This window comes from Dicentrarchus labrax, unplaced genomic scaffold (assembly GCF_905237075.1).
Source record: "Dicentrarchus labrax unplaced genomic scaffold, dlabrax2021, whole genome shotgun sequence".
NCBI classification, from domain to species: domain Eukaryota; kingdom Metazoa; phylum Chordata; class Actinopteri; family Moronidae; genus Dicentrarchus; species Dicentrarchus labrax.
This window is the reverse complement of record NW_026136709.1, coordinates 19,066,129-19,086,025: the sequence shown is the minus strand read 5'-3', so window position 1 is coordinate 19,086,025 and position 19,897 is coordinate 19,066,129. Positions and strand designations below refer to the sequence as shown.

General features: G+C 40.7%; 3 protein-coding genes across 6 annotated transcripts; 1 reads left to right on the top strand and 2 right to left on the bottom strand.

Annotated features, from left to right (window-relative positions):
• On the bottom strand, positions 1-9,592 carry prtfdc1a (phosphoribosyl transferase domain containing 1a). 2 transcript variants are annotated; one of them, XM_051410844.1, is made up of 11 exons: positions 9,419-9,592; positions 9,084-9,188; positions 7,871-7,977; positions 7,591-7,774; positions 5,797-5,862; positions 3,875-3,892; positions 3,174-3,256; positions 2,805-2,851; positions 1,909-1,985; positions 608-702; positions 1-356 (listed from the first exon to the last, which is right to left on the bottom strand). In XM_051410844.1, exons 2-10 carry the CDS (start codon positions 9,114-9,116, stop codon positions 655-657), a joined length of 663 nt encoding a protein of 220 aa, XP_051266804.1. In that variant the 5' UTR covers positions 9,117-9,188; positions 9,419-9,592; the 3' UTR covers positions 1-356; positions 608-654. The 2 variants fall into 2 exon arrangements, with proteins under 2 accessions (XP_051266804.1, XP_051266803.1); XM_051410843.1 differs by lacking the exon at positions 1-356 and having other exon boundaries at positions 420-702.
• Positions 9,593-9,673: 81 nt separating this feature from the next.
• Positions 9,674-11,755, bottom strand: enkur (enkurin, TRPC channel interacting protein). The gene is made up of 5 exons (XM_051410842.1): positions 11,564-11,755; positions 11,259-11,404; positions 10,944-11,167; positions 10,638-10,784; positions 9,674-10,303 (listed from the first exon to the last, which is right to left on the bottom strand). Exons 1-5 carry the CDS (start codon positions 11,641-11,643, stop codon positions 10,130-10,132), a joined length of 771 nt encoding a protein of 256 aa, XP_051266802.1. The 5' UTR covers positions 11,644-11,755; the 3' UTR covers positions 9,674-10,129.
• Positions 11,756-12,125: 370 nt separating this feature from the next.
• Positions 12,126-16,487, top strand: LOC127369433 (threonine synthase-like 1). 3 transcript variants are annotated; one of them, XM_051410820.1, is made up of 3 exons: positions 12,126-12,379; positions 12,635-14,038; positions 14,758-16,487. In XM_051410820.1, the coding sequence occupies exons 2-3, from the start codon at positions 12,665-12,667 to the stop codon at positions 15,559-15,561; spliced, it is 2,178 nt and encodes a 725-aa protein (XP_051266780.1). In that variant the 5' UTR covers positions 12,126-12,379; positions 12,635-12,664; the 3' UTR covers positions 15,562-16,487. The 3 variants fall into 3 exon arrangements, with proteins under 3 accessions (XP_051266780.1, XP_051266779.1, XP_051266781.1); XM_051410819.1 differs by having other exon boundaries at positions 12,127-12,486; XM_051410821.1 differs by lacking the exon at positions 12,126-12,379 and adding an exon at positions 12,482-12,561.
• The last annotated feature ends 3,410 nt before the right edge of the window (positions 16,488-19,897 follow it).

Here is a 19,897-nt window from a genome sequence, read left to right as displayed (position 1 = left end):
TTTCAGGCATAAAACATAAGAGTTTAATTCTAAATGAGTCTAATTATTGTCTGTGAGATTTCATTTCACTGTAAAGTGAAGTTATATACAATAAACAGGTTTAATCTTTTTCTCAGTTTTGCCCAATACTCAGCTGAATTCTCATGCGTTGGGATTTGATTTCCAGTAAGGCCTGATTAAAGTTGGGAACAAATAGATGCAGTGTGGTGAGGAGACGGCGTCTGCTGCACCCACTGTGTGTTTTCCATGAGTCGGAGTGGGCGTCATCCGGGCACGGGGATGCCAACGTCCATAAGCTCTCTCCATCTGTCACCAACGTCCTCTCCTGGTGGGCAGCATTTCTTTCTTTTATTTATCTATTTTGTTTGTTCCCATTTGTGCATCACAACAAAACACAAAGAGGGAGGAGGAGGCAACAATTACATCACAATCACATTTAAAATTTCATTTCTGATGAATTCTCAAAAAAGTTAAATACTAATAAAAATACACATTTTTTTTGTCTGACACACATGGCTCATTTAAACAAAGTAGTGCAAAGCTGAAAAATGTTTTTTTACAGAGACAAAGCTGAACCTTTACTTATTACTGAAGTAGGTAGACAAACATTTGTGTGCTGCTCTGACTGCATTACTCCAATTCTTTTAATTCTTCTCAAACTTTGTACTTCATCTTTCCAGTCTTGCTGATGACACAGATGTGCTGAAAGAAGAAGCGGGAGAAAGAAAAATTAGCTTGTGTAACTTCAATGCTGAACTGTATGTTTCAATCTTGTCCAAAACTTTGCGTTTAACGATGGCAAAATATTTGTCTAAGATCACCCTGCCCTATGGGAAATTCCAGCATGTTCCGAGAGCCTCAATATGCCATGTACAGTATGAGAACATGAAGCCTGCAGTAATTTGAAAGCAGGAAAGGTAATCTACAAAGATATGACACATTCATTAATCTAACTTTGGGCGTCCCAGGGGTTCAACTAATATTTCTTCTGTAGGATAAGGACAGATAAGAGGGGAAGCTTTAACTCTGCCTGATAATGAGATCCTAACCTCTACATTCCACAGGTCACCCTCTTTCAAACTTTCGTAATGAATACCACCACCCTGAAACATGCACAAGAGACACACACGGTCGTACAGTACAGTACATATAGCACCACACACACCCATGTGAATACACACACACACACACACACACACAAAGCTATGGGAGTCGGTCTAGGCTTAGCGTTTCACATGAGTCAGAGGTAAATCTGAGGCCACGTCTTTACAGATGTAAAAATGACAAAGTTCACATAAGTTTGCACTTACTAATTTCAGACTGAGAAATCTGGCTTTGAATAAGATGTCAGGGGTGTGACAGAGAAAGCAGAGGATAGGGCGCGCGCCTGACTCAAAGCTTGTAGAGGAATAAGCTGGGTTTAAAGCACCAGTGAAGTAGTCAGACAGTCCTTCCAGGAAGTGGCGATTGCAGCCTTGCAATTCTGTCCAATCACCGCAACTTTAACCAATAATTGTAGTTTCCTGCATAAAGAGGTGAGCCCAACTCTCTTCCTTGTTTCTAGTTGTGTCCATGCGACGCAAATATCTTACCCTGTCTAAACAATACAACTTTATTCTCACTGGTCAACATAACACTGAGTATTACGCTGAATGATATGTGTTATTAATGATTTTAAAACTTATATACACACACACACAGTGCACACATAAGTGAACTGAGCTGCTATGTGTAAAATCTCCTCAGGCTGGGAGGATACCTGTTGGGCGAGTTTAGGTTTCACAGAGAAGAGTGCATCTCTTTGATTTGTGGTGTTTACACCCCCCTTCTATCTCTTTCATCTCTTTCTCTTAGCTCTTCAAAAGGTCATGTGCCGTGTGCAGCGGTGTCAGTAGACTCAGGACTTACATTCAGGTCACGGAAGTATTCATTGTAGTCCAAGGCATAACCAACAACAAAGCGGTTGGGGATTTCAAATCCAACATCTATCAGAGCAAACACAGACACAAATGTTAAACTGCTACCTGATGTGAATTCTGAAATTGTTTTGGGACATAAAAACATACATTTTGTATTCTTAAGACCACAATGTCAGTATAGATTCAAGCTTATATAGAAAAAAGCATTTTTGTGTATAGCAGATTTGTGTGGGCTCCATGAAACCACAGACATACAAATTCACTTGCCACATTATTGTTATTTACTGGTGCCAGAGAATCTCAATGTGGTCAGAATAGGAAGAGGTGTGTGGAGCTTAGGTTGGACAAAATCTCCATGAAGGCAGATTTTAGATGTGAAATCTACAGTTGAGACTCCAAAAACATATGAACTTAATTTCATGAAAAAAGGGGACTTGTTTGTAGTATTATTTTTATGAGATTTTGCATTCTTTTTTCAAATCAATATGTAGTTAGACAGGAAAACAGGCAAAGACAAATGTCCTCCGGCTGTAATCAAATTAAGGACACTGTGGTTATATGTGGTACTATATGTCCCTTAACCATTAATTCAATTCAATTCAATTTTATTTGTATAGCGCCAATTCATAACAGAAGTTATCTCAGGACACTTTTCAAATAGAGCAGGTCTAGACCGAACTCTTTAAAACATTATTACATTAACAACAACATTACATTAAGCTGCCAGTACACCGCAGAAATTGGTACTTTCTAAAGTAGTTTTTTAAAGTATTTTTTTGCAGCTACAGTAGCAGCCATTAACAATAACATATCAGATGCTGAACAATGAAAGGCTATTAAGCCCATACAACTGTAATAATATCAGAGGAATGGATTCAAACTTACAGTCTGTCAGACTTTCAGCCATGTTAGGGACCCTCTTCACCAACAGACTGAAACACATGAAATATAGAGTTAATGTACAAAATGTTACAGTTTGAAACAAATCTGTCCCAAATTTACAGCAGACACAAGATTTTTACAGCAGACAGAACATCTTTTCAGTAGACTGAACAGTAAAAGAGGAGATGAACTTTCAACATGAACCATGCGAGAGGAAATATCTTGTTTCTGTGATCTTGGAGTGCAGAGGAACAGCCCATGGACACGAGATAGCGACTGTGGACAAGTGATATCTTCCTCTTGCGTTCGTCACATGCCTGGCATTTCCCCTGATGTGGAAAACACAGACGACTGAAAAACTGCATGGCTCACCCCGCGACCTTGACCATCTTGGGTTCAAAGGTCTCCACATGCTTCAGAAGGGCCTTCATGGTCTTTCCTGTGTCAACTATGGCCTTAGGGAAGGGAAGAGCAAAGGAAGGGGGAGAGATGAAGAGGGAGGGGCGCCGGACATTTGAGTGCAGAATGACAGTCAAATATGCAGATTGTAAGATAATAAATGTGTCCCTAATGTTATGGTTTTTTTTTTTACCTAGATTAACTATATTAACGTATTAATAAGGAACTAATGTGAACATGCAGTACTCAGCATCACATTGATTGTTGCTTTTTCATGTGCAGGACATTTCCAGCTTGAACAACTGAATGTAAATTTTTTAGTGACATGATTTTAAGATGCCACCCATTCAATACAACAACATAACAACCATTGTGTCAGTGTGTTTACGTGTTTCTGACTTGAGTTACAACTGAAACTCGATCTCAAAGAGAGAAAACGTTTCTTTTTGTCGTTTGGTGGACCCAACACAAAAGAGAGCTGGCTCTTGGCCGCACAATTGCCTCTCAATCAACAAGACACGACAAGAAGCGCAAACCAAACATGTCGAAAGGCATCAAACAAAGTGGGAATTTGAAGGGCATGCTTGATATAATTCATTCTGTTTAAAAAAGAAACTACGGTAAACTGCAAGACAGAGCAGAAGGGAGGTAGATTCTTTGCACCTGAGACTCACCTCAACAATGAGCACACTCTTTGTAACATGTAAAAAAAGAAGAAACACATTAGCAAAACATCACCTTTGAAAGTGAAAAGAAAGGCTCGACTGTTCCTGTGAAATGTAGATTTCTTACAGATGGTATCTATAGCAACAATGTTGGCAGCATCTTCAGTGCCTTAACAAAAACACAGACAACGCATTCTCTTCTACACAGTACCCAACATCTGCGTCTACAGTGAGCAAAAGTCACTTCTAAGTGTCTGGGTGTTACACACTTTCCCTGCTGCAGGGTTTCAAATGACTCCTTGTTCCCTTGGCCGGGTGTATGGGGCTCTTTGTGAGCCCAGTGGAGAGTATCTATGGTTTGGGGAGCGAGATCGGAGAGAATGCAGGCAGCCCGCCAAAGTTCTCTCAGTCTACACCTGAACAGTGTTACATAACACCCGGAGAAAGTCGATGGGGACATTTAAAGAACACAAAAACTCAATACATTACAAACCCGTCTTGCTGCATGTTGCAAACTATAAACAAACTATACAGCCAACGGTGCATTGGTAATTATTGACTGTGAATAGCATCATTGTTTGGGAATTTATAGTTCTCCTAGGATCCCTGGATCATGGGTTTTTGTACGATTCCTCTAGCTGAATCCATCAAAACATTGCAAGTAAATGTAGGCACTGACCAATATGCTCTAAGAGTAAACAGCCAAAAAAATGGTCATGGCGTCTTCATTTTGTTTGTCATTTAATAATTAAAGATTTTTCATAAATTTGGAAAATAAGACGAAAGGCTCAGTTTTCAATTCTTTGAGAATATAACGGGTTGCTATAAGTTCAATCAGCCTCAATCAGCAACAAATCATCATCTATTCCTCTCAACAGAAACAGGCACTTCATCCATCCTGCAATATTCCAATAATAATTCCTTCTTCACAAGTTCACACACTATTTCACATTTAAAGCTGCACTAAATTTAAACTAGACAACTCAGATTGCCATAATAACACTTGGGATTAAGGCATCTGAGTGCTATGAATTCACAGTGAGACAGTGTGCATAAGAAACGGTGCTAATCAGTTCGTGGAAACCTGCTCATGCCACCTCACTCTTCAACCCATGCTGTCATTACGTTGCCATTATCATTAGGTTTTAAAGGAACAGTGTCAGCAGCACCACACTCATAAAACCTGGAGCTGTGGCTCAACAATGTTTCTGTATAAAGCTTACAAAGACTGATGATTAATAATTAGTTTTTTTTAAATCTATATGAGACTTTGTGGGAGGTTTAATATTTCCAATAAGATGAAGGATGGTAACGAGAGCGTCAACGTAAGTGACACAGACAAAGTGGACTGATTCATGTCTTCTGTGCAAGGTGGTGGTCAGCCTTTCTCTTTTTACTCCCACTGACCTTTTTACACAGTGAAAATGAGGGAATTCAACATCAGTCATTTTTAAGCAAACGCGTGAGGGCATATTTGTGCACGCATCCCGGTGAGTAAGTGAAGTTTCTGTCTTATGCCTATGTCAGAGAATAATGAAGCGAGGAGGGACCATTCCTCATGATCCCATGTGCACTATGGACTCCTCAGTCGTCCATGCCGGAACTCAACAGGAACGAACAGTCAGTAAATCTGCCTGCTGGGAACAGTCAAAGTTGAGTACGGTTGTATAGAGAAAGGTTTAAAAGTTGAAACACAGGGGTGAGTTCTGGCCCAAGGGCAAGTTTGGGGCAATAAAAAACACGTTTCAAACAGTGTCACATATTGTTATCCATTGTGTTAGCTAAAAGAAATATGTATTCTTAGAAGAACTCTTTTGTTCACCTGTGTAAAGGTGTTCACTTGACTGACTTAAAAGAAAATTCTGACAAAAAGTACTGCCAGATTTACCACACAATCTCCAAAACGAAGAGGGAAACCTATTTACACGTACCTTTCCACGCAGGAAAGACAGATCCCGACTTCCTATGATGTGCAGCTCCTCTGTTGATTGGTCATTCTGGGGAGGAGGAGATGTAAATGGACAGATGAAGAGAGTATGTAGCTGTTGTCAATTGTGTGCTTTTCTTTTTTTTCCAGCCCTGTTGCTGATTCCTTGCACTTTTGCTCCTTCCTCAACAGAGGTTGTTCATATGAAATCAATGCTTTATTCTTTTCAGCCACCAGAAATGACAACAAATGGTCTGTCAGACTGAGAAATAGAGATGCACATGTTTTCTCTAGAGTTTCTCAATAATGTGGCTCTCCTGTACAGTTCAAGAAAAAGTCTGCAGCATTAATGCAAGTCAAATGCACAAAGGGAGAATTATTTTACAATGACTATGAATGTACAATATTATCCTTAACATAAACAAAGACAGACTCTCTCCGTCCCTGTAGGAAGCACAGGGCAGAGCTTTGAAGAGCAACAGCTTTGAAGTTAGATTCGGTCGGCTACAGATGCATCACTCGGATAAGAGGAGCAGTGACATGGACAAAATCCCAGCCCTGGGGGCAGGTCACATGACTCCATCATGACCTGTAAGATCGACTAACTGGCTGTCATTGCTCACACACTGTCCTCTAGTGTAATAACAGCGACTGTTGCTTCCCACCATGTTTGTTGACATCAAAATATAATTATGATGTTTTTATGCTTTTGCACTGCCACATTGCCTTTACTACTTCTTCTCTACTTCTTTATTCATTTAACAATGCATTTATTACCAATGCTATGTATAATTTTAGTTATTTTATTTGTCTTTAAGAAAACTTCTGACATTACAATATGACCTCAGTGTGGTTTAACTGATCCAGCAAGGAAAAAAACAACCTATAATTCAATTTAGGGTGTCCTTATAGCTACTTAAACCTCTGTGAAAGCCAGTTCTTAAAGTAGAAATAGTGAATCCTCCCCTGCGCTGCAAAGGGAGAGAAGGAATGCGACCACATGTAGAGAAATGTAAATCACATCATTCTGGATGTGCTGTGAGCCAAAACACACTAAAGAATAATAAGTGACTGTGGTGACAATTGCAAAGTGATATCATTGTAAACATTACTATATCATTCCCAAAGTTAATTGCTCGGTTTATACATTCCAGGTGTCATAAGCTGTTTCTCTTGGCAGCAGCAACAGCACCAATTAGCAGGCTGGTATTTTCATGACCTGAGCTCTGCAGTGGCTCCACAATCAATCGTCCTTGAAATGTCCTGACTGAAATGTATTCGTTCCTCGCTAAACATGAACAACAGTGACATCTGGTGGCCTAACCAAAAACCAGACGCAACATAAGGGATGTTAAAAATGGGAAAGTGTCTTTGGTATGTAGGGATGTAACTACTAAGGAAATAATAAAAGTTCCTCATCATAAATTCCCAGAACCCAATCTGATGTCCTCAAATTGCATGTTTTGTCCATCCAGCAGTCCAAAACACAAAACTATTCCATTCACTATGATATAAAATGGGGAAAAGCAAGAAATCTTCACACTTGAGAAGCTGGAACAAGTGAATATTTGACATTTATAATAAATGAATGAGTTTGTTAATCAATTTTCTGTTGATGGCCTACTCAAATAATTGATTAATCATATCAGTGCCATGTAATTGTATCATAGAAAGAAAATCCCCCCCCCCCCAAAAAAAATGATTTAGCTGTTTTCTTTCAATGATACAATTACATGGCACTGATATGAAGCCTGCTTTAGTGTATGTAATAGGATTTTAGTATACGCAGTTCACGTACTAGGTAGCTCTTCAGACGGATGAACTCCACCCGGGTTTCCAGGTATTTGTTGGAGTTGCGACCGAGAACCTTGATGAACTCCACCAGGTCTGCGCAGAACTTGTAGCCTCCCTTCAAGACGCACAGCACCATTATGTTGTTGTCCCCAAAGTCGTCCATGATGTAGCGGGCCACACGCTCTATCCTGCGGGAGAGATCACATTAAGATAAATTAAAAAAAATGACCAGGGAATTATTTTAAACAAAATCACATTGCAGGCGTGTTCATGTGTATTGTTACCTGTTCATGATTACCCCATGTGGAATGTAAACACTCTCTATGTCTTCGTGGTAGTGTTCAGGGTAAGTGAACAGGTCCAGATTGTATCCTGGCCAGTCATCTTTTATCTGGGACAGACGGTAATCTGTTAGGTATGCTACAGCGATGTGTTCAAACTACTCAGTTGTGCAATATTTGAGAGAGAACGGCTAAATGTAAACGAGACCCTAGAAAGACTCGTGGATTTCCAGAGTTTAGGAGAAATCATGACTGCTATTTGAATTTCATTGTGTAAATCTGAAGTTTTGCAGTAGGAACTTGTGTATGCCTTGGGATTTTACAATACAATATGTAATATACAACTATAAAAAAAAAAAATTATGAATTCATTTTCAATTTAAACATCAGTACTTTGTAAGCAATTTGCAATTCTATTACCTAATATTTTATTTTATGACCTGTCTGGTTTAAATCTTTGTGTTGCACAAATAATTATACAAAGTATTCTGTTAATAAATATTTCATGATAGATGTTTGTCAAATCTTATTTGGAATTATTAATTAAAATAAATGTTTACAAAGTGATAAGAGTAATAACGTGTTGTATATAGGTTATTTTGCATGGATATGAATGTGCCTTGAGATTTTGGCTTGCCCGTTGGTGTGAGGGCACAAAAAGTTTGAAAACCACTGATGTAGAAGAATTTCACAACCTGTGAATTTTAAAAACTAAAATTCAAAGCAGCTGACAACAGAATTTAGCAGCTTCAAATTCTACTTTTAAAAATTACAGCTAATACAAAACAGTATTAACAGTAGCAAATGAAACATTTAGCCCAAATAAAAATTAGGCTCTGTTTAAACTGTCCTTGACAAAAAGACTGAATATGATTATATGGGATATGCACACAATGACTGTTCACCCTAAGCATCTGTAACCTTTAAACTCAAACAGGGAAATAGTAATACCAACATGACTGACTTCAGCTTAATAATATATCTCCTGGGCTCAGAATAAATAAAAACCTAAAGGTTCTTTAAAAGCCGCTTACTGCTAAATTAATCAGACTTCAAGGAATCCAGCAAACATGTTATCTTCTTACAACAGCTCTTATAGCTGAGCAAACAATTACAAAAAATAATATTAATTCTCTCTTCATGTTGGATTATGAAATGTGACCTACATTTCTGAATTAATTCACTCGATATTTTGACTGAATGATTATAAACATACCACAATTCCTCTTTTTATCCCTGCGTTGTCCATCAGTAGTGTTGGCAGGGTGAAAACAGTCTTCACTGGAGTAAAGATTCAGGATAGGCTACAGGCAGCAGTGACCTTCAGTGGAGAGACACAGACATAGTTTAATGTACTGGACCAGATAGTGAAAGGCTTTCCATCTTTCTCTGAAAAGTTACAGTGCAGGAAAAACTACATCAAGTTCAGCCATCTCCTACAAGTCAGAGCCACAGTTTGTTAATTCAAACCTTAACGTTACACTCTGCCTGTGCATGTGAACTTAGTGCTCAGCAACACGTCTAATCCCTTATTGCCAAAGCATTACTTACAGTTGTGTTGCCTTCTTCTCAGCGACCATTCACAAAACAAAGAGAAACAGAATAAAGTAAAATATATCCAGAGAAGTCCGGGGCCAGCCACATGTGCTGTGGGATCACGCTTGAGTCATTTGTGTAGAAGGACAGCGTTGTTTCGGTCGTGGAGAATTACGGCGATAATCAGCTTCATGTGATGCTATGCTGGCTTGTGGCCGCGTCACAAGCCACAGAGGGAGAATGAAAAAAACATTAACAACAAATACTTGGTTCAGTTTTGCTGCGGTAACTTTTATTGAGTCAGTGTGAAATTGATTTTAAAGGATACTCTTAGAGCCTGCACAGGGCCACAAGAGAGGAAGATGAAATGATAAAAAAGCAAGGGAGGAATAAAAAGAAGTAATTGTTTGTCATTATCTGGGGCAAAAAGTGAATATCTCTAAAAGGCAGAGGCTCTACTCAAAAAACCCTTACATTCCAAATTTTCCTTTAAAATTACATAATATTTTAGAGAGAGTACATCACTTCGAAAGCATTTTGTGCACTACTAGTGGTAGACCTAATAACAGCATTAGTCCACAGTGAAATATCTCAACTACTGCCATTAGATTTTGTATGAATTCACATACTTATTTTACTCAAGCCCATGTGATATTTAAAGTAAGGGTCATGGTCTGAAGACATACAGTACAGTACATCTGATTAGGTAAGAGTTTTTTTTATGTCCTAGTTAGTGGGTATGTAGATGGTCTTGAATCTCTCAAAGTGGCCGATGTCGCTCTCCAGCTGCTTCATCGCCACCTCGAGACGCTCCTTGTGGAACTTCTTCGAAATGGTGTCTGTGACGAGTGAGAGGCCCTGGTACTCCCGGTGCAGCTGATCCCAGTTCTTCTTCAGGCCCTGGATAGTGGACCCACATAGGGAAACCCATCACTGTCACAATAAAGTCAGCTTCATGATGCAACTGACAGGATTCAACAGAGTGTGAGAAATTGTAATTTATTAATTCAAGCAACTGTAGTTTGCTGTGCCCTCCCGTCTCTTTTTAAATATGTACAAATAATGATCAGCCATACTACGGCCATTTTATCCCGACTCTTCAGGACTAAAAAAGAAGAAGTTATTTTCCTAAAAACTTAAAAGACATTCAACTCTCCAGTCGTTCCAGATGTCTGTAAGATCCCCTGTTGTGTCAGAGAGGCAATTGCCATTGTGCAGCCGTGTGTTTGAGTACCTCCAGGATGGTTTGTCGCTCCTCGTCAGACAGGTGTTTCATGGCTCCCTTCTCCCGCTGTTCTCTCACAAAGTTGTCATACTCCTCCTGAGCTCTCTGCTCTTCTTCATTGCGCTGCAGCAGGTAGTCAGGTACTTCTCCATAATGCTGCAAATAGGAGCTGGAAACTTTAGATAACATGTTCACGGTGGAAGGCCCCAAAGATGGATTATTACTATATTCATAAACTTATCTGAGTAGTAGTGTGTAGCTGACTTAAACAGTGTCCTAAATCTTTCTTGTGTGTAGTATTGTAGGAAAAAATACCTTTTTTTTAATGTACTTGGGGAGAAGTCCTGAATTCTCAAGGAGCTGCTTGTGTCCCTTGCTGGTGTCTACACAGACAGGCTGGGGCTTCATTGGGACTGCAGTAGCTGTCTTTATGAAGTCTCTCTTGGTGTGAATGCCCATAGGTGGGATGTCTGTCCTCGCAGGAACAGGTGGTTTCTTCACAGTGCAGGTGGTACGAAACTCTTTCAAACACTGTGTCACTGGAAGAACAAATGAATATGAAGGTAAATAAGACGATCACTGCTCAGAGGCGCAGCCACATGTTGGTCCCCAGTAGATAGGAAAACTCACTTTCGGGTAATTTGGGCTCTTTTGAGTGCTTCTTGAGGTATTTGTCTGGGGACGGCGCCTCTACTTTTGCTGGTCCCATCGTCCTCATTGCATCCTTGGTTGACTTTTTCTCAAGAACAACTGTTGGCCTATGCTTGGACATATACCTTCAGGTGCAGCACATTGGAGCAAACCATCAGTTCATTTCAAAGTCATTCATTATCCACCCATACATCCACCTTTATCAACAAGCAAATGAAATAAAAGTATAGCGACATATTAGATTAGAGAAAGTTAAAAGTTACTCCCCCTTAAAGTATCGTTACCTCGGTGGTTTTTGAGTATGGACCTCTTCCCTGGGAATAAGGTTGTAGACGCTTTCTGGTGGATGCACGACCTCGGACATTTTGAAGGTCTAAAAACCGTCGAAGGATTTAACTAAAGTGCACCTGGCTAACGTTAGCTACTGAGCTAACAGGAGCTCGAAGGTTTGTTTAACAACAAACGCTAGTTGCTAGGCAACAGCGGGAGCAAATGTTGCATTTGCTGACAGTTGTAAAGTGAATGATTTAAGTTGTTTGAGCTGTGCCTGTGTAAAATGCACGGACTTTGTCTCGCTTAGGATAAGCCAGTGTTCATATGCAACGCATTATACTCTAACTAAAAGTATTTTCTGTCTCTCTCTATAGTTGTGAAACTGTGAAGCTCTCCGCCGCTTAATTTCTACAAATTATGAGCTGTGACCAAAACCGTGTCAAGATATGTTTTGCTATTGATTCTGACTCTATTTGACATGTCTTGGATTATGATAATTTGCATTTAAAGCGCTATTTTCGTATGAATGCGAGTCGTACTTTAGAATTCGGTACACTGAAGTACAAAATTCCGAGGAGCTTGAACGCAGCACAAAACTCACTCGTACTAGCAGGTTCCGCCTTTCAAGAAAACGTATCGAGGGTATTAAAGTGATTTACTCTTATATATCGTGACATTTCTAAGCCCATGGCTGCATTACATAGGAAATAAAACATGATATGAATGAATAGTGTTTTTGCAACGGAAAGCGCTACTCTTCGATCTATTTTGTCCCTCCAGGCTGACCGTAGTTGTTTGTATCGACTTCAGAGTGAGCTTCGTGTCAAGTATGTGGTACAGAGTTGCACTTCTGTTAAAACAACACTGTTATAGTGACCACTGACTTTACTAAAGTTGAATATCGGGTTTGGAGTCCGGAAACACACCTTTACACGTGAGTGTCTCGCGCATTAAACTACTGTCCTGGCCAACACGTGCGAAGTTATCACAGCCTGTATCAGGACACGAGGTGCTAGTCTAAATAATACAAATAAAATAAAAGTAGAAGTGAATTTTAAATGTCTTTATCTTCTATTTCACAGAAGAAGAGGCTGCTGTCATCTGTCTCCTCAATGGCTTTACTGAATGCAAGGCAGCTTGCACTGAGAGCTGTCAGATGCTACCTGAGTCCCTTTTCATCATCAAAATCATGTCTCTCCACCAAAGCCTCCCTGCTGGGGGTCAAGAACCTCCTGCTCATGGGTCCTCCTGGAGCAGGGAAGACCACAGTGGGGAGGATAGTGGCCCACCGACTGGGACTGCCCGCCATTGATGTCGACGACGATGTCTTGGAGACGACGTGGAAGATGCCCGTTGCTGCCAAGCTGGCAGCAGTCGGCGGGGAGCGTTTCCTGGAGGAAGAAGGCCAGGCTTTGTGTAACTTCTCTGCTTCTGGGTGTGTTGTTTCCCTGACAGGCTCCAACCCTCTGCACGCTGCAGCGATGCAGCACGTCAAGGAGTCCGGACTGGTCATCTACCTGGATGTGGACGGGGAAGACATCATACAGAGACTCGCCAGGATGAAGGTGAACAGGATCGTGGGCCAGGAGGCAGGGGCGTCCATGAGGGACATTCTGCGTTACAGGAAGCGGTTTTATGAGAAGTGGCTCGATGTGCGGGTGCTGTGTGGAACTGGGGACACGGTGGAGGAAGTAGCTGAGAAGGTGCTGAAGGCTGTGGAGAGATATCAGAACCACGACGCAGAAACCTTCGTGTCAACCCGGAGTCCCAGCGTGGAATCGTCCAATCAGAAAACATACTTCAGTGATGTGGTAGTTGAGGGTCTGGCCACAGATGGAGGCCTCTATGTTCCCAAAAACGGCTTCCCAAACATAGATGCTCGTGAATGGCTGAGACTGGCTGACATGTCCTACCCAGAGCGAGCGTTAGTTTTGCTTGAAAAGTGCGTCCACCCATTGGACGTCTCTGCTTTGGATCTCAGGACTATGATATTCAAGGCGTATGGGTCTAACTTTTCTAGCGAGGCGGTGGCACCTGTAAAACATCTCATCCACAATCAGTACGTCCAGGAGCTTTTTCACGGCCCCACAGCCTCGTTTAAAGACCTCGCCCTGCAGCTGATGCCCCAGCTGTTCACCTACTGCCTCCCACCAATGTGCAACTACCTCATTCTGGTAGCCACATCTGGAGACACTGGGAGCGCCGTGCTCAGCGGCTTCAGCATGCTCAGTGGCACCGACAGACACAGGACCGGGGTGCTGGTGTTCTTCCCGGAGGAAGGCGTGAGTGAGATCCAGAAGCTTCAGATGATGAGCTACAGGGAGGGCAACGCCAGGGCCGTCAGCGTCCTGTCAGACTTTGACTTCTGTCAGAGAACCATAAAGGGGATGTTTGGAGAGTCTGGGCTGACGGGGCACCTCGCTGTCGAGTACGGCACAGTCCTCAGCACCGCCAACTCCATCAACTGGGCGCGGCTGTTGCCACAGGTTTGGCTCAGTAGATTCCTGTCTATAAGAGGGCTCTTCCACAGCGTTTTCACTCAAAAGCTCAGGTGTTATTAACTCTGTACCAGTGTCCCAGTAAGCCATGATAGTGTGACTGATCAGCATGCACACTGAATGGAATTCAGCCATCATTTATTTTATCATTTACACCTGTGCTTTTTCTACTGTTACATGTCAAAAAGGTCCACGAGGCAAAGGTGATGTCGTCAAACTGCTTGTTTATTCCGACCAAAAGACCAAAACCAAAAGATTTTTGAATTTACAATGCTATAAAACAGGGGAAAGCAACACATGTAGAGAATGATTGGCATTTTTGTATGAAAAAATTGACTATTATAATAATTCAATTTAATCCAATTGTGTTGAGTGCAAGAAAATGAATATTGGTTTTGCTAAAATTTTTTGTTTTTTGAAATCACTCACCAGAAGACTGACCATTTTCGTGTGAGGCATTCATTAGTCTCATTCTAGCTTGCAACAAGGGAATTAGTGTACATGTTGAGTTAGATGCAGGATCTCTGTTGAAGTTATAGCTTTATTAGACATGACATTTATTAGCATCATTTGCTATATTTCTATTTTGAAACAATATCTAACACTATTCTGATGTGTTTATGTGATATTTCATCTGTTGTGTGTTTTCCAGATTTATTCTTTCTGCTCACTTCACACACTTTTGTTAACTTTCCCTCCTCTTGCAGGTGGTGTACCATTCCTCAGCCTATCTGGATCTATGCAGAGACGGTGTTATCAAGTTTGGGGAGCCCATTGATGTTTGCATCCCTTCTGGTAACTTTGGCAATGCCATGTCGGCTGTGTACGCCAAGCAAATGGGCATCCCCATAAGGAAAGTCATCTGTGCATCCAATCACAACCGCATCATCACAGACTTTATCACCACAGGCGAGTACGATCTCCGGGGACGGCCTCTGATGCTCTCCCACTCCCCGGCTATAGATATCCTGAAATCCTCCAACCTTGAGAGGTTTATCTACCACGTCTCAGACGGAGACGGCCGTCTTGTCAAGGAGCTCTTCACACGCTTGGACACGCAGCAGCAATTTCAGGTTCCCGAGCCTCTTCTTGACAGGATACAGCAGGAAGTACTGGCTGGCTGGTGCTCTGAAGACGACTGCTTGACTGCCATCCAAAGCGTTCACACACAGACCGGCTACGTCATGGACACACACACCGCCGTGGCTAAAGTCGTGGCTGATAGGCTGCAGGACGGCTCGTGCCCCGTGGTGCTTTGTTCCACTGCTCACTACGGGAAATTCGCTCCCGCTGTGTTCAAAGCCTTACAAATCCAAAATATTCCAGAGGATCCCGTTGAGCAGCTGAAGGAGCTCGCATCCACCGCGTCTGGACCAGAAACACACAGAGACATGATGAAATGTCTGAAGGAGAGTGGCAGGAGGGGACACACAGTTTGTCCGGCTGAGTACAGTGTGTTGGTTGAGGAGGTGGAGAGCATGATACAGGACTCCTTCTTGAAAGTTATGTAGGAATATTGTAGCTTTTCCTGGCTGTCCACCTTAAATGAACGAGTTGAGTTAAAGAAAAATGAATTAGTAATTGATTTTAAAGACCAATCCTGCCTGAGCCTTCAGGAGTGAGAAAAAAACGAACACATTCACCCTGATTATACTGTAATCGAGCTCTAAACTGTTTGCTAACTGGATTTATTGATTATGCAACATTTCTTTACATCATTATCTGGAGCCCTGGCCCACTAGATGGGGATGTCTCCCTCTTGGCCACTGCTGTGTGGGAACACTGGTGACAGCACTTCAGTAACAGTATATGAGTATTGCTGTAATAAGAATTAATTACTGACTCAGTCAGAAGGTAAAATAAACTGTGTGTGTGTGTGTGTGAAATCAATATCTGCAGTCAGGCAGATAATCGTCTATAATTGTATATGCTTATGAATTCTACTGTGACAATATGTCTTTTGACTTTTATAACAGAGCTATCAAAGCCAGGTCTCACAGCGTGGCATTAAAGTACAACTAACAGACTGATATCCGTGAGTTTCACAGTCCACTAATCGGCACGTGATGCTCAAGCAGCCGGTACGCTCCTATCAGCGTCCACTGACTTATTAACTACCTCACCGATGATGTGTCTCACATGTTCTCTTGAGAAAGAGTATTACAGGAAGGGTTTGACATTTTGGGAAATATACTCATAATCTTTCCTGATACGTTTCTTGGAAGTGGTTGAACCTTGAGTATCCAAGGAAAGGCATTGTAATGACTATTATTTTACTTTAGAAATTCCTGGAGCTGAGATATTTCAGATAATGTTTGACCAGATCAGTAAACTGTGCTTCTACTATGATGTCTCCAATATTGTGTTATACTAGCAGATGTATGTATGTATGTATATTTAGACCCATTGATTAAAAGATGTGTTATTTCCGAGGCAACATGTTACCTTTCTGTGCTCTTATTTTGCTCATAGATTTTCAGTATATTTTACATAAAGTAAATTTCTTTTGAAAAAGAGTAAATGGGGGAAACAATCTGCACATTTAAATCTAATGACTTCTAGCACAGTGGTACCCAACCTTTTTCCTTAAGGGATCCCTTCTCACTTGTTGAACTCAAGACCCCACAAAACATGTTTGATAGATATTAGAATTATATTTAATGCATAACAATAACCGTACAGAACAACTAATAAACTGTACAATTATCCTAAATAGTGAACACAATAACTGCTGTTTGAGTAAAATGTATGATTTAGTTAAATTGGATGAATATTGCATTAGAGATTAGTTTTCCTCATAATTTATTGGTAACTTTTAGTTCAGTTCTCTGTCTGTATTATGTTTTTGTTTATTTTTCAGCAATCATAGATGCTTAATAGGCTTTTTCTTTTTTCTAATGCAGGATGATGCAGAAAAAATATACTGTAGCTTGTGTTCAGGTCTTCACACTTTATATCTTAAATAAGAATATTAACTTTTGAAATAACTATTTCATTAGTTTTCACAGAAATTAACGACTTGCTGAGATATAGGAAAACTGTGTTTATATATTTTTTAGCTTTCTTACACCCATGAAAAACCAGAAGGCCTTGTGCCCCCCCTGGGCAACGCACACAAACAAAACCACATTGCTCTTCTTTGCCAGACATCTGTCAGAAGAAACATCATGTAATACAGAGCCGGGGCCGAGTGGCCCCGGAGGGTAATTTTCCAGCCCTTCCGACGTCACACCATCCATAACAGGAGAGTCCAGAAATGAATCCTGTCTCTGTGGCTATCAGTCGAGTCATTTAAATCCAGGTGCTGCCTCAGCAGCCGCGGGGGGTGGAGGGAGGAAGATAAGTTTCATAGATCTCCAGGATTGCTTATGACTGCAGTTGTTAAAATAGATGGAAAGTCAGGCCAGATTTGACAAAGCACTTTGCCGGCACGTCCTCTGATCTGGATCACTGTCTCTCTGTGTCTTTGCCAGAGCTGAGAGTGTTTTCTACACTTTTCAACTTCATTTTTTATACTTTATAAAAAATATATTAATTTGTCCATTAAACATACACTGCATCACCAAAAGTATATGGAAACCTGAACATTACGTCCATATGTGATTATATCACTTGTGTCTGACCCTGATGTTGGGTGATAAGGTCAATGTTCCAGTTCATCTTGAAGGTTTTCCTGAACCGTGACCAATTATTGATAACTTATTATTAATATTGTAACCGTGACAACAAAGCCCCCCCTAACATTAACAAAGCAGATCATGTGTCGTTCCAGAGGGCACTTACAAACGAGGAAAGGGAAAGGGAAATGTACTTACGTTGCACCACTACGCCATCTTCCATCACATATCTTAACAGCAAAATATGCCCCCATTTCTTAAATTGTCTCTTTTATTTCTTGTTAAACACAGAAAAAAATATTTCAAAAGAACAATTTCTGCATTAACAAACACAATGCATGCAGCATGCTTTCATTCCAAGGCCTCATATTTGCAGATATGACTGCATCATATACGTTGGTTTACTGCCCAGTGTTTGTGTGAAAATGAGCGAGCAACATGGAGAATGCAGTCTCTCTGTGGTTTGATCCATTGCTCGTGACAGAATCAAAGACCGGTGCTCTGGTGTTAAAGAGAAAGGTGTTGAGGGACGTCAAGATAAATTACGACTTGGACTGTTCCTTTTGAATCAGTGCAAGATTTTACGATCCCTCCTCTGACTATACTTTAGTGTGTTTCCATGCTCACAGGATGACGGATCACCTTTTTGCAATGCATGGCTGTTATATAACACATGGTCGCATACTGTAGGCTTCTCTGGACCAACTCTGTGCTTGTTCTTTCTCCCTTCCTTTCCTTCTGTCTGTGGTTTGCTTCGCTGTGAGCACTGGCCTTATTAATCAAGCTACTTGGCAGGTGAATGTGAGGAATGGGTGGGTAAGTGTTGTGTGCGGCTGCATGTGTGTGTGTGTGGTGAAGGGAAAGAGAGAGCCAGCTGTTGCTCAGCACCTAGTGGCCCACGGCTGGGTGAGCAAGGATAATTGCAGGTACCAGCCTGTTCCCATCTCCTTAATGTGAACCTGTGGCATAATGGAAACTGCTCTTTCACAGTGGAGGGAAATAGAAAGGAGAGAGGAGAAAATTAATGCATCGCAGGAGTTTGGAAAGAAGATCTGGGGAACCGGGTTGATTTGAGGCTCTTCTCCCAAGATCTATGAATCTAGATTTTTGGTTATTTCTGTTGAATTCCACTATGTAGTATTAAGATTTTGTGAAAAAAATTATTCGGCACAGACATCACTTCGATCTGCAAATGTGGTCAATGTAAGTAGGAAAACTTGAAATAGTTTGCCTTAATATTTTTTGTTATTTGCTCCAACTACGTTCATCTTTGTTGTCTTGGTTACAACAGGGTCTCCTACAACATTAAGAAGGGGCTTGTTTGCCACGTTTTCTTCTCCTTGCACTGACAAATAGAAACACTTGTCAGTATAATAAAATTTCTGAAGCCATCACCACACAGAGAAATAAACATCCTCAAAAATTGTATCCTGATATTTGTTATATAAATCCTTAAAAATTAGGCAAAATGTATTGAATGTAGGAAGATTTGATATCAATCCAACTCAATATGCCTCATGTGCATTTTTGTTTAGCTGCATAACACCCCCAAGTTACTAAAATAATACAGAAGATTACTCTCTATTCAGCCAATCTAACCTAATTCTTGTGACAACATCTGACAAGCAGTAAATTAAATTCAAATTCAACCAAATAAATCCAATCCAAAATAAGTGAAAAAAGCTGTGTTTTTGTACTGTAAGGTTCTGATAGATTAGTTATGTATTGGAATAATGTCACATTTTAATAGATTTAGAAGAATATTTATAGAAGAATTATATATTAGGCAGCCATATTAACCTCTGCCGATACAATTGAGGTCCCTACCTTATTATGTTTATGTAAAATAGTACATAAAACTAAGTAAGTCAACATGTCTTCATTGAGAAAGTGAATTGCATCCTTAAAAAGAGTCATTAGCATTGGTTTCAGTGGAGTTGCACTGTCCTATGAAAGTAAAGTAAATGTCATTTAAGAGGCTTTCCTCCCTGCCAAGAAAAAAGCCTACAGGGGGAAGAGGTCATTCTTGTCCGTCTTGGCACATAAAATAGTCACATTTAAAAATGTTGGCATGAAATACTGGCACTAACGGTTCTGAAGTGGAGGTAAAACACTCCCACGACTGCTAAGACCTGAGTTAAAGTCTTGGCAGCAGCGGCTCTACCTCGGCCAATGCGCTCTGAATAACACAATTTTGAGTATTTAAATAGGAAGCCAGTGAGGGATCAAG

Excerpts from the sequence above, each read along its gene's own strand:
- prtfdc1a (XM_051410844.1), bottom strand. The coding sequence starts at position 9,116 with ATGGACAACGCAGGGATAAAAAGAGGAATTGTG. Across the intron at positions 5,863-7,590 it reads TCCGTCTGAAGAGCTACCTA|AATGACCAATCAACAGAGGA; the intron begins GTACGTGAACTG and ends CCTCCTCCCCAG. Across the intron at positions 1,986-2,804 it reads GGCTGAAAGTCTGACAGACT|ATGTTGGATTTGAAATCCCC; the intron begins GTAAGTTTGAAT and ends TTGCTCTGATAG.
- enkur (XM_051410842.1), bottom strand. The coding sequence starts at position 11,643 with ATGTCCGAGGTCGTGCATCCACCAGAAAGCGTCTACAACCTTATTCCC. Across the intron at positions 11,405-11,563 it reads CATACTCAAAAACCACCGAG|GTATATGTCCAAGCATAGGC; the intron begins GTAACGATACTT and ends CTGCACCTGAAG. Across the intron at positions 11,168-11,258 it reads AGAGCCCAAATTACCCGAAA|TGACACAGTGTTTGAAAGAG; the intron begins GTGAGTTTTCCT and ends TTGTTCTTCCAG.
- LOC127369433 (XM_051410820.1), top strand. The coding sequence starts at position 12,665 with ATGGCTTTACTGAATGCAAGGCAGCTTGCACTGAGAGCTGTCAGATGC. Across the intron at positions 14,039-14,757 it reads GGGCGCGGCTGTTGCCACAG|GTGGTGTACCATTCCTCAGC; the intron begins GTTTGGCTCAGT and ends CTCCTCTTGCAG.